At 47.6% G+C, this 13,350-nt stretch overlaps 1 protein-coding gene across 1 annotated transcript in view; it reads left to right on the forward strand.

Annotated features, from left to right (window-relative positions):
* Window positions 1–11,683, forward strand: part of lysmd4 (LysM, putative peptidoglycan-binding, domain containing 4) — a 32,434-nt gene extending 20,751 nt beyond the window's left edge. The window contains exons 2-3 of the mRNA XM_070859294.1: window positions 5,263–5,549; window positions 9,768–11,683. Coding sequence (XP_070715395.1) covers window positions 5,274–5,549; window positions 9,768–10,316 — 825 coding nt within the window. The 5' untranslated portion in view covers window positions 5,263–5,273 and the 3' untranslated portion in view covers window positions 10,317–11,683. The remainder of the gene's footprint in view (window positions 1–5,262; window positions 5,550–9,767) is intronic.
* Window positions 11,684–13,350: the final 1,667 nt, after the last annotated feature.

Consider the following 13,350-nt stretch of genomic DNA (forward strand, 5'->3'; position numbering starts at 1 on the left):
GGGGGAGAGAGAGCGGAGGTCGGGGGTGGGGGGGGGGGGAGAGAGAGCGGAGGTCGGGGTAGGGGGGGGGGAGAGAGAGAGAGCGGAGGTCGGGGTAGGGGGGGGGGGGGAGAGAGAGCGGAGGTCGGGGTGGGGGGGGGGGGGAGAGAGAGAGCGGAGGTCGGGGTGGGGGGGGGGGAGAGAGAGAGCGGAGGTCGGGGTGGGGGGGGGGGGAGAGAGAGAGCGGAGGTCGGGGTGGGGGGGGGGGGGAGAGAGAGAGCGGAGGTCGGGGTGGGGGGGGGGGGGAGAGAGAGAGCGGAGGTCGGGGTGGGGGGGGGGGGGGAGAGAGAGCGGAGGTCGGGGTGGGGGGGGAGAGAGAGAGAGAGCGGAGGCGGGGGGGGGGGGGGGAAGAGAGAGCGGAGGTCGGGGTGGGGGGGGGAAGAGAGAGCGGAGGTCGGGGTGGGGGGGGGGAGAGAGAGAGAGCGGAGGTCGGGGTGGGGGGGGAGAGAGAGAGCGGAGGTCGGGGTGGGGGGGAGAGAGAGAGAGAGAGAGAGAGAGTGGAGGTCGGGGTGGAGGGGGGGAGAGAGAGAGCGGAGGTCGGGGTGGGGGGGGAGAGAGCGGAGGTCGGGGGTGGGGGGGGAGAGAGAGAGCGGAGGTCGGGGTGGGGGGGGGAGAGAGAGAGCGGAGGTCGGGGTGGGGGGGGGAAGAGAGAGAGAGAGAGTGGAGGTCGGGGTGGGGGTGGGGGGGGAGAGAGAGCGGAGGTCGGGGTGGGGGGGGGGAGAGAGAGAGAGAGAGAGTGGAGGTCGGGGTGGAGGGGGGGAGAGAGAGAGCGGAGGTCGGGGTGGGGGGGGGAGAGAGCGGAGGTCGGGGTGGGGGGGGGGGGGAGAGAGAGAGCGGAGGTCGGGGTGGGGGGTGAGAGAGCGGAGGTCGGGGTGGGGGGGGGAGAGAGAGAGCGGAGGTCGGGGTGGGGGGGGGGGAGAGAGAGAGCGGAGGTCGGGGTGGGGGGGGGGAGAGAGAGCGGAGGTCGGGGGAGGGGAAGAGTCACGGAGGTCGGGTCGCGGGTGGGGGGGGGAGAGCAGCGGGGGAGAAGAGCGGAGATCGGGTCGGGGGGGGAGCAGAGCGAGGGTCGGGGGGAGTTGGGGGAGCGGAGGTTGGGTCGCCTGGGTAGGGAGAGCGGGGGTCGGGTCCGGTCCGGGCAGAGGGAGTCAAGTCGGGTCGGGTCCGGTCGGGTGGGAGGGGAGAGAGCGGAGGTCGGGGTGGGGGGGGGAGAGAGAGCGGAGGTCAGGGTGGGGGGGGGGGAGAGAGCGCGGAGGTCGCGGGGGAGAGAGCGGAGATCGGGTGGGAGGAAACCGGAGGTCGGGTCGTGGGAGGGAGAGAGCGGAGGTCGGGTCGCGCGGGTAAAAGAGTCGCGGAGGTCGGGGGTGGGTAAGAGAGTCGGGGGGGGGAGTCGCAGAGGTCGGGGGAGGGGGAGAGTCACGGAGGTCGGGTCGCGGGTGGGGGGGGAGAGCAGCGGGGGAGAAGAGCGGAGATCGGGTCGGGGGGGGGGAGCAGAGCGAAGGTCGGGTCGGGGGGAGTTGGGGGAGCGGAGGTTGGGTCGCCGGGGTAGGGAGAGCGGGGGTCCGGTCCGGGCAGAGGGAGTCAAGTCGGGTCGGGTCCGGTCGGGTGGGAGGGGAGAGAGCGGAGGTCGGGGTGGGGGGGGGAGAGAGAGCGGAGGTCAGGGTGGGGGGGGGGAGAGAGCGCGGAGGTCGCGGGGGAGAGAGCGGAGATCGGGTGGGAGGAAACCGGAGGTCGGGTCGTGGGAGGGAGAGAGCGGAGGTCGGGTCGCGCGGGTAAAAGAGTCGCGGAGGTCGGGGGGTGGGTAAGAGAGTCGGGGGGGGAGTCGCAGAGGTCGGGGGAGGGGGAGAGTCACGGAGGTCGGGTCGCGGGTGGGGGGGGAGAGCAGCGGGGGAGAAGAGCGGAGATCGGGTCGGGGGGGGGGGAGCAGAGCGAAGGTCGGGTCGGGGGGAGTTGGGGGAGCGGAGGTTGGGTCGCCGGGGTAGGGAGAGCGGGGGTCCGGTCCGGGCAGAGGGAGTCAAGTCGGGTCGGGTCCGGTCGGGTGGGAGGAGCCTTATCCACGCAGCCCCAGTGAGGCCATTCGGCCAGGGCTAGGGGCTGCGTGCTTCGGGCCCCACCCACAGTTTTGGGCACCTGGAGCTACTGCACATGCGCGCCCACTGTAGCGCGCATATGCAGAGGTCCCGGCACTGTTTTCAGCGCAGGGACCTGGCTCCGCCCCCCACAGCTCGTGCTGCGCCGCACCGAGCTGCAGAATAGGTGAGTTTTTTTTTAGGCACACTTTGTGGCGTGAAAAACGGGCGTCCAGGGCACAGCCCGAAACTTGGGCCCAATGTTTTGTTGTGAAAGTAAACATTCAGCATCTATGAATGAACAATAACATCATTTGAAGACTGCCGGGAGATGTGAGAACAAGAAAAAGCTGCACGTTATTTGCTAGTCTGGGTTTTCTTATGGGCTGTGTAGATTTCTATATTTGCATTTTAGAAGAAACTAGTTGAGCCAGTATGGTCTTTAAATAGCACACTCTTCATAGCTGGATGCTTAAATAAAGGACTGCACGATTTAAAAGCTAATTCTGCAGTAGCATAATCCCATCCGAGAACATCTGATCCAGTGGTTCGAGTGGGTGTTGAAGATTCCATTGCAATATTTATTTAAAAGATACCAACATTCAAGAATTGCAGGGAGTTGAGGCCAAGATCAGATTAGCCATGATCTTATTGAATGGCGGAGCAGGCTCAAGGGGCCAAATGGCCGTCTCCTGCTCCTATTTCTTGAGTTATGTTCTTGTGTTCCTCCCTCAAGAAATACCATCAAAAACAGATTGGTAATGCATCGCATTGCTGTTTGCAGGATCTTCCTCTGTGTAAGATTGCTGCTACATTTGTCTACATAACTAGTCACAGCCCTTCAAAATAATTCCTTGTACATAAAACATTTCTGAGCGATGATGAAGTGTTGTATCTTGTATTTTAACCTCATTATCTTTGCACAAAATAAAGTCTTAATTTTTAAATCTGATCGCCCTCTGCCCCCCCCCCCCCCCCAGGTATTTCGTGTAGCAGCTTCCCCCTGCTATGTATTGATGCATGTATTTGCAAATGATGTTGCTGCATGTGTAGGTGGAGCGTAACCAGTAAACCTGAAAGGAAAATGTCAGTAAATAGTAACCATGTTGAACACTTTGGTATTTGGCGCAGATCGTGTCATTTCACGGTTAGAAAATTCAAGATGTCCAGTCAAACATGTTTAACAATGTGTGCGTGTCAGCTGGGATGTTACTTGGAGCCTGTGTGAGAAGATGCTCTAGCTGCTAGAGTCTAGCACATGCACAGGGATCGTGGTGTTGGTGGCAAATATGTTCTGTCAAAATCAGTACCTTGTATTTCTTTCTGTGACACGGAAACTGCCGTTTTTTTGTGTAATCTACATTGTTGTGAAAACAAGAGATACGTTTTTACGAATAAACCTTTACTCTTAGTGCTGATGTGATCTTACTTTGTTATAGTTCCATGACTAATAACTCTAAGTTTAGACTCCAAGAAATAAATTATTTCTCTAACTAATTCTGCATCAGTGAGATATCTGGAGTAGTCCAATGACTGAATCGGAGAGCGCCACACTGATTAGATTGGATTTCAGTCAGTTTGGACCCAACAGGGAACTTGCTTGGTTTGATGAATTCTCATTAAGTAGTATCCAAGTTAAATAAATACTTTAGTCGTTCATGATCTAGATAGTTCAAACTACATAATAAGTTCAGGCATTCTTGCATTTACTAATACATTCCTCGGAGCAGGCCGGGGAGCGGAAGGAGCAGCGTGGAGGCATACCAGTCCAGCGAGCAGCAGGAGAGCAACGGCAGTGAGAAGGGACATCACCAAGGTCCAGGTCGGTGATTGGAGCGTGGGCAGGTACAGCAGGAGCGGTGAGGTCGGGGCGAAGGAGCGGTGAGAGATTGTAGAGGGTCGTGATCAGGGCCCAGGAGAGGCGAGGGCCCAGGAGCGGCACAGGCCAGCCCACACTGCGATACGTGAGCGCACTAGGTTCCCGTGCAGCAGAGCTGGTCTCCAGTCGTCTTGGTTAATCCTTGCTACTGGACCAAAACCGAGCTCTGTCAAGCCCGTGTGGTGGCTGGTGTGCGACGGTCACCACACGTTAAAAAAAATCCACGCACAATATTTAGTTCGGACCTGGAATTTTAGGTCCTTCATTGAAACACCTGTGAACGTTTTGACGTGGAAGCAAGTCATCCTCGATTCGAGCGACTGCCCATAATGATGAAGAATGTCCACCTATTTTGAGATTTCTTCTTCAAGGATAACTCTTCACCTTCTATTTATGCACAGGTTCCTTCCCTATTTTAGCTATCCTCAAGGTCCATTTTGCTTATTACTTTTCAGCAGTCTGTTATTGTTGATTGCCCAGTGAGTGCAGACGTCCATTTTTCTGCACTCCTCTTCACTTCTCCCCGGTGCCCTCCAGTATTCTTCAGCAGTTTGCCATATCACCTCAGCCTTTCCAAGTGTGCCATATACACATCTGCATGCCAGAACTTTAAAACATTAATTTTCCTGTCAGCCATGTCCTTATTGTAAACTCATTCGAGCCAGAACAACCGCAACCCACGTCCTTGTTTTGCAGGGACACCCGTTTTAATTGCCATGGGCTTTTAACCCTTTCCCGTGTATTTCAGTTTCTGCAGAAATGTAATTGTAGTTAGCATAGCACGATGATTCATAACAATCCTGCATATATCATTATATACCTGTACAACAACTCCACTGGGAGCCCATCAGCCTGGCTGCATCTTGGTACAACTGAATCAGAATAGGCGGCTTTGTATTATGCAATGACAGGAGTAAATGTACAAAAAATACAGCATAACAAGGTTAGAAAAGGAACAAAGGCAACTTTGAATGTCCCCAGAGTCATAAAGGTCTGTATTTGTTTTGCCTGCACTGCAATAAGTTAAATTTGAAAAGCATTGTCAGCCCCTGATAACCCCTTGACTCATGGATCCTGCCGTTTCTATTAGTTTAAAAGGTATTGCCAGAGACTGTTTCTGCCTGTGTTAAGTATAATTATGTATACAGTACTGTGGTCAAAGTGCAATTGAGTGTATTCACCTCATTACACACAACTAAGTTTCCCTGCACCTCCCGGATGACAACAAGATTTCATTTGCTTGCTTGAATAAACCCAAGATTTAATTCTCTGTTGCAGGTGTCAATAGTATGATGAGGCTGAGAGATGGGCAGACACGATCCTTCCAGGCACCTGTAGACGTTCACGCTTCACAAGATGGTCAAATTTATCTATTTGGAAGTGATGCAGCAACATCGGATGAGTCGTCGGACGAAGACAAGGATAGCATTGAACTGCGGCCCAGAGGTCGAGAGTGTCCGTGGCCCAGTGTTACTGAGGAGAAGTCCAACAGTACAGTGCTTCTTGTTCGAGAGGTTGTTGACGGTGACAACCTCAATACTTTTGCTTTGCAGTATGGCTGTTCGGTAAGTGCAAGTACGAACATTGACGGACAGGTAAAGACCACCTGGTCCATCGAGCCTGTCACACACACTTGTGTATCACAACATATACACTCCACCCCCTCGAAACCACGTGATCTCCTGGGAGAGGCAAGGAAACGTTTTTTTTTAAACTCGGGCCATTCTGGGGAAAAAAATCTGGGAAATTCCTCTCCGACCCCTCTAGGCAATCGAAACTAGTCCAGAAGATCAGTCTGGCCCTGAATTCTCTGCAGTACCTACCTTCTGTAAGAGGTGATCTCCACCCCAGCCAGAAACCAATCCAGCTCACTTCAGACTGTGAAATCTGGTTAAATGCAGCTATGTAATCCCCTTTTGATTCACAAAGTAAGTGCTTTACTCATGGGTCAAGTGACCTTTGCCATCTAACCCCAGGCCTGAGTCACTTACCTGTGTAGGTTGCAATTCCTGCCATCTTCGGTGCCTTTTGCCCCTTTAAGCTCTCCTTACACTGCTGGAGTTTCCTTGGTGTACCTAGCAGGTTCCATCTTGGCAGCAGGAATCACCCAAGAGATCACAATGCATGAGCAATGAATCCTGACCCAGGAAAATGGGTCAGGATTCTGGGGGTCTCATAGGGGCAGGCAGAAATCCTATGCTGCCATTTTGAGCAAAACCCAGCCCAAGGTAATTCTTTTCTATTCCTTTCAATTTATTTTAAATTCAGGTGACTTCTCTGTAATGGTTCTCGCCTAGAAGTGTTAATTTACTTCATACAACAATGACTACAAAGTACTTAATTAGTTGTAAAGCGCTTTGGGACGTCCTGAGGTCATGAAAGGCGCTATATAAATGCAACTCCTTTCCTCCTATTAATACTTTAAATATGTTTAGTGTATCACCTTCTCACTGAGACAGATTGTCTTGTACAAACACTTCAGCCTCTTCAGGGGGGAGGGGGTGGGGTTGTGCTGTGAGCTTCACCACTTCTGCTAATGTTACAGGGTGTGCTGGTGGGACGATAAGGAAGCCGTGTCAGGATTTTTTTTATCCCTGCAAGGTGGCATACAGTATTTCAGACATTTGCAGCTAGTTTGCTGGCTGGAGGCTGATGATAATAGTTGAAATGGTAATTGCAGAGAGGCAAATAGTAGTTTACTGAAAATGTTATTTTGTTATAGACTTCCAAATAGATGAGAAAGAGATAAACTGCAGCTTCTACATACAACATGAGCCTCTGAAGGAACTGCCTTTTAGATTCTGCAATATTGCCTTGCCTCAGAGATTTTAAAATGACGTAGTGTCTCCGACGTGTTTTAATGAAAGCCTAGATAGTGTGTTTTGTGTCTCGGTAGATTCTGCCAAAATGAGACTTGGGTCCAGAGACTCTTAATTTTAAGCTCGGGTGCGGATTTTGTTTACAGATAGGATCTAGACACCCTTCAAGATTGGAGTCCTTTTGGTAAAGACTCCATCGTTAACATATAGGTTCGTCTCTGGCTGCCAACCGTGGAGACTGCTGAAAGATTTAGTTTTGCCACATATTTGGTATGTAATACAGGTGGAGTTTCAAACTTTTTTTCCCACCAGAATATTTGGTGAAACCCTCATCTGTGCACCTGGGACGTTTCTGATGTTTCCCTGGCCAGCCTCCCATGCTCCACCCTCCGTGAACCAGCTCATCCATAACTCTGCGCCCTGTATCCTATCCTGCGCCAAGTCCCATTCACTCATCACCCTGTCATCGCAGGCCGACACAGGCTCGGAGACCCCCAGTACCTCAAATTGAAAATACTCATCCTCGTATTAAATCTGGGCTCGTCCCTCCCTATCTCCAATCTCCTCCACCCCCCGGACCTCCCATGAACTCTTCCTTCCTTTGACTCTGGCCACTTGTGTCCTCCTCCCTTCACTCCACCATTGGCAGACGTGCCTTCAACAGCCTAGGCCCCATGCCCAGGAATTCCCTCATAGGCATGACACAAGACCAGATATGGCAATTGGAAAAATGAATAATTACATTCAATCAATGCCTTATAATCAGTTCAGAAAGAGGGGTGTGTGTGTTCTAGTTGTACAGTCGGTGGATTACTTTTGTGCTAAAAATCTTGTTACGATTTCACTCTTAAGATCATATTTGGTGATCTGTACATATGTTCCCTAAAGTTATAGACAAGATGGATTTCTATCTGCAGCTACGCTAGAGTTGATTTTGTTGATGTGCTGGCAGCGTCTGATTGAGAAATTGGTCCTTTTTAGAGTACCTCAAATAGATCCATCTGACAGAAGGGAAATGCTGCATTCAACCACATGAAAAAGCTAGTTCCTGTTGATATAGAAATAAGTAGGTACATTTATCTGAATTTAATGGCATTTCTCTTTTGCCATCAGCAAGTGATTTTTATGCTAGGATACATTGACACAGTGATCGCAATCCTATGGTACCTCATAAGGACATAAGAAATAGGAGCAGGAGTAAGCTATTTGGCCCCTCGAGCCTGCTCCGCCATTTAATAAGATCATGATTGATCTGATCTTGGCCTGAACTCCACTTCCCTGCCCGCTCCCCATAATACTTGACTCCCTTATTGTTCAAAAATCTGTCTATCTCCACCTTAAATGTATTCAATGACCCAGCCTCCACAGCTCTCTGGGGCAGAGTTACACCGATAGCGGGTCACTTCAGGCAGTGCTGCACCTAAATGTTTAAGCGTAGATCTATGTCAGCACGTTATTCGCATAAATCCAGCAAACTCGCGAGCTGGTTGCCGCGTGGAAACATAGAAACATAGAAAATAGGTGCAGGAGTAGGCCATTCAGCCCTTCTAGCCTGCACCGCCATTCAATGAGTTCATGGCTGAACATGCAACTTCAGTACCCCCTTCTTGCTTTCTCGCCATACCCCTTGATCCCCCTAGTAGCAAGGACTTCATCTAACTCCCTTTTGAATATATTTAGTGAATTGGCCTCAACTACTTTCTGTGGTAGAGAATTCCACAGGTTCACCACTCTCTGGGTGAAGAAGTTTCTCCTCATCTCGGTCCCAAATGGCTTACCCCTTATCCTTAGACTGTGACCCCTGGTTCTGGACTTCCCCAACATTGGGAACATTCTTCCTGCATCTAACCTGTCTAAACCCGTCAGAATTTTAAACGTTTCTATGAGGTCCCCTCTCATTTTTCTGAACTCCAGTGAATACAAGCCCAGTTGATCCAGTCTTTCTTGATAGGTCAGTCCCACCATCCTGGGAATCAGTCTGGTGAATCTTCGCTGCACTCCCTCAATAGCAAGAATGTCCTTCCTCAAGTTAGGAGACCAAAACTGTACACAATACTCCAGGTGTGGCCTCACCAAGGCCCTGTACAACTGTAGCAACACCTCCCTGCCCCTGTACTCAAATCCCCTCGCTATGAAGGCCAACATGCCATTTGCTTTCTTAACCGCCTGCTGTACCTGCATGCCAACCTTCAATGACTGATGTACCATGACACCCAGGTTTCGTTGCACCTCCCCTTTTCCTAATCTGTCACCATTCAGATAATAGTCTGTCTCTGTTTTTACCACCAAAGCGGATAACCTCACATTTATCCACATTATACTTCATCTGCCATGCATTTGCCCACTCACCTAACCTATCCAAGTCGCTCTGCAGCCTCATAGCATCCTCCTCGCAGCTCACACTGCCACCCAACTTAGTGTCATCCGCAAATTTGGAGATACTACATTTAATCCCCTCGTCTAAATCATTAATGGAAGGAGGGGCTATGTAAATGAGCATCCAGAGTTTGGCAGAAGAATCTCCGGAATGGCGCAAATAATTCAGGAAATTTACGTATGTTGATGTTTCAGCGTAGAATCGGCATAAATCCGTTAAGTGTAAATTTCTTGGGAAAAACATGGCACAGCCATGGTTATGGCAAAACTTTCTAGGAAATTTCCGACATAGAATCCTACAGCACAGAGGGAGATCGTGCCCGTGCTGTTTGGCTCTCATTCTAGTTAACTTTTTTCTTCCACTTTATTTAAGCATAAGTTCCAAACAAAAATAAACTTCTCTCGTTTTAAAGACTTACTCATCCGGTAAATAGCATTTATTTTTAATTTCTAACCAAAACTTCAAAATTAGAAAAAAAACTGTCCTAAGAACCTTCAATGAAATACTAATGTTGCATTGAGAAATTGTAACAAGGTTTCCAAGATTACTTCAATGGATTAAAATAAAGTTTTGTTTGCTTGCATTAGGTTGCAGACCTCAAACGAGTGAACAACCTCATCAGAGAACAAGACTTCTTTGCCTTAAAAACAATAAAAATTCCTGTGAAAAAGCACAGTTTGTTGACAGAAGCACATGAAGAGGCAAAGCGGCGCCAGGCTTTTTCTGCAAAGAGCAGAACAGCTACGTATGCAGAGGCTAGCCCTGCAGAGGACCAAGGAACAGACGAGAATAAGTTGAGTGAATATTTTGAGGAAATTGACAAGGACATTGAGAAAATCATCCAGTCGACAGATCAATGTAAAGATCGCTTGGAAGAAGTAGTTTATTGTCAGACACCCAATGGATTTAATTCAGATGCGTTGCCTCCAAAGGATGCCCATCATGGAGCAGACTGGGGTATTCGATGGTGGAATGCTGTGGTAATCATGCTATTAGTGGGTATTATTGTCCCGATATTTTACGTAGTGTACTTCAAAATTCAAGAGACTGAGAATCCCACACCCTTAACAGCTCTGACAAATGGCACCAGCTCAAATACAGTACAATCGAATATTGCAAAACCTTCAAATCGGTGAATAGGATGGAGAAAAGTTTTATATTCATTTTGTCATCTTTGATTAACTGTATACAGTAACTGGCTGGAACATTTGAAGTCATTGCTTTTGGATCCGTGCAGATACCATACTTGTACCAGTGCAGGGATGTATAGACCTTTACTGTGATACAGACATTGCTTGTATAGGTCCGGTATAAGTCCTAAATTGAAGATTGAATTCCCGTATTGTTTCCTGGTTTATAGCAGCTTTTCGCAGTACCAATATAGGGCATGTATCTGCCAGTGGTAATTTAAGAAAAATGTACTGTTTACGACCAATTTGTCAGCAGTCAAAAGTTGTTCTTTGTTTCCCTGAAGTGATTCTGGCTGCTGATGAGTACAGCTCTTGTAAACCAAGGACAAATTAAACAAAGTGCAATTGGCAATGACAACTGTGCCCGTGCTCGTACTCTTGAGATTTATTATAAAAGTACTTAATTAATGAACACAGAATTAAGTTAATGTCACATAATTTCAGCATTGGATCCCAGTGCCAAATAATCGTAATCCTCTAGTTTTGTACCTACAATTTCAACTTTCAAATCTTGAAATCTTTTTTAGTGACATGAGCTAGATTACAATGGTTCCAGATCAAGAGCTGCATTATATTTGGAAGTTAATGCTGGCTGACTAGCATGCAACGATTCCATTTTCATGAACTAGTATTCCAGTCGCTTGCAGAACGGTTGCTCGTGTTGTTCGTGACTTAATGTGTGACTATTCTCATGTTAAGCCTTTGTTTTGTTGTACTGGCTATTGATTTTTGATTTGAATTTATTTTGATTGGAGATGATGATGCATATTTTCTGTTTCCCATTGACAAAACTTCAATTCGGACCGTGTGGCTGTGAACTGCAGAGATCCAAACCAAAGTGCTATCGAAGCAATCTGCTGTTGTGAAAGAAGGAAACTAATAATCTAATTTAAGTATTCCAACAAAAAAAAATACAAGCTACGTGTAAGAAGTGATGCCGAGGAGAATTGGCAGTAAGAGAAAATTCAAAGCATTAAAAAAGAAAATTAGCATTCATGAAAATGCTGCTTTCTGACAAACAAATTTCATAATTCAGCATCCCATTTCTTTTGAATGCCTCTTAATTGGATGAATGGTTTTCTTTCTCCTGCAACTGTATATTACACGTTTTCTGCAAAACATTTACAATTATTGCTTTTGCATTAAACCTATCTGATTCCTTCTGTTGGATTATTGAGGCAGTCAAACACACCACGTTGCGTTCTTTAACATTTAAACCTCATGCTGCTATCTTCTGCTCACACAGAAGCTTTCAGAATGGTACAAAGTTTTCCCTGGATGTTAGTTTTGTATATTAAACCACTACAAACGTATTTATTTTGTGCTAAACTTCTTATTTCTTAGGTGTATCTATTCACAGAATTGTGAAATTTTAAGTAAGCAAAGAAATGACAATAGATCTATTTACAATCTATATTAACGACTTAGAAGAAGGGACTGAGCGTAACGTAGCTAAGTTTGCTGACGATACAAAGATGGGAGGAAAAGCAATGTGTGAGGAGGACACACAAAATCTGCAAAGGGACATATACAGGCTAAGTGAGTGGGCAAAAATTTGGCAGATGGAGTATAATGTTGGATGTGTGAGGTCATACACTTTGGCAGAAAAAAATCAAAGAGCAAGTTATTATTTAAATGGAGAAAGATTGCAAAGTGCTGCAGTACAGTAGTACCTGGGGGTACTTGTGCATGAAACACAAAAGGATAGTATGCAGGTACAGGAAGTGATCAGGAAGGCCAATGGTATCTTGGCCTTTATTGCAAAGGGGATGGAGTATAAAAGCAGGGAAGTCTTGCTACAGCTATACAGGGTATTGGTGAAGCCACACCTGGAATACTGCGTGCAGTTTTGGTCTCCATATTTACGAAAGGATATATTTGCTTTGGCGGCAGTTCAGAGAAGGTTCACTAGGTTGATTCCGGGGATGGGGGGGGGGATTGACTTATAAGGAGAGGTTGGGCCTCTACTCATTGGAATTCAGAAGAATGAGGGGTGATCTTATCGAAATGTATAAGATTATGAGGGGGGTTGACAAGGTGTATGCAGAGAGGATGTTTCCATTGATGGGGGAGACTAGAACTAGAGGGCATGATCTTACAATAAGGGGCCACCCATTTAAAACCGAGGTGAGGAGAAATTTCTTCTCTGAGGATTGTAGATCTGTGGAATTTGCTGCCTCAGAGAGCTGTGGAAGCTGGGACATTGAATACATTTAAGACAGAAATAGACAGTTTCTTAAACGATAAGGGGTTATGGGGAACGGGCGGGGAAGTGGAGCTGAGTCTATGATCAGATCAGCCATGATCTGATTGAATGGTGGAGCAGGCTCGAGGGGCCGTATGGCCTACTCCTGCTCCTATTTCTTATGTATTCTTATTTATAAGATCTGTAACGAAAAAAATGCAAGTAATTTTTATATGTATTACATATTCATGTGGTGTGGAGATGCATCTCCAGTGACTTGTGAGAGAGGTTAGCAATGAAATAGCATTTGGACTAACCATTTTTTACAAAACTCTTTGGAAACAGATGTTGTGCCAAAGGAGCCATTCGGAAAGGGAGACAGGGTTGGGCCATAACAGTAGACCAATTAGCCTCACATCAGTAGTAGGAAAACCAGCAGCGACCCTAACAACAGGTAAGGACTAATCCAAAACGGTCAACATAGATTTGTAAATGGAGCATCATGTCTGATTAATTAAATCAAATTCTTCAAGGAAATTGCCAAGCATATAGGCAAAGAGAATGCAGTAGGCATTGTTCATTTTAAATTCATGAAATATTGAATAAAGTGCCACATTAGAGCCTTGTTACAAAGTTTAAGATCCATGATAATAAGGGTAAAGTTACAGCATGGATAAAGAGATGGCTGAAAGATAGAAAGCAGTGAGTATGAGCAAATAAATCGTTCTCAGATTGGCAGAATGCCTCGGAGATATGTGTTCGGACTTTCCCTTCTCTATGTCCATAAAAGATTTG

Source organism: Pristiophorus japonicus, chromosome 17 (genome assembly GCF_044704955.1).
Source record: "Pristiophorus japonicus isolate sPriJap1 chromosome 17, sPriJap1.hap1, whole genome shotgun sequence".
Lineage (NCBI taxonomy): Eukaryota > Metazoa > Chordata > Chondrichthyes > Pristiophoridae > Pristiophorus > Pristiophorus japonicus.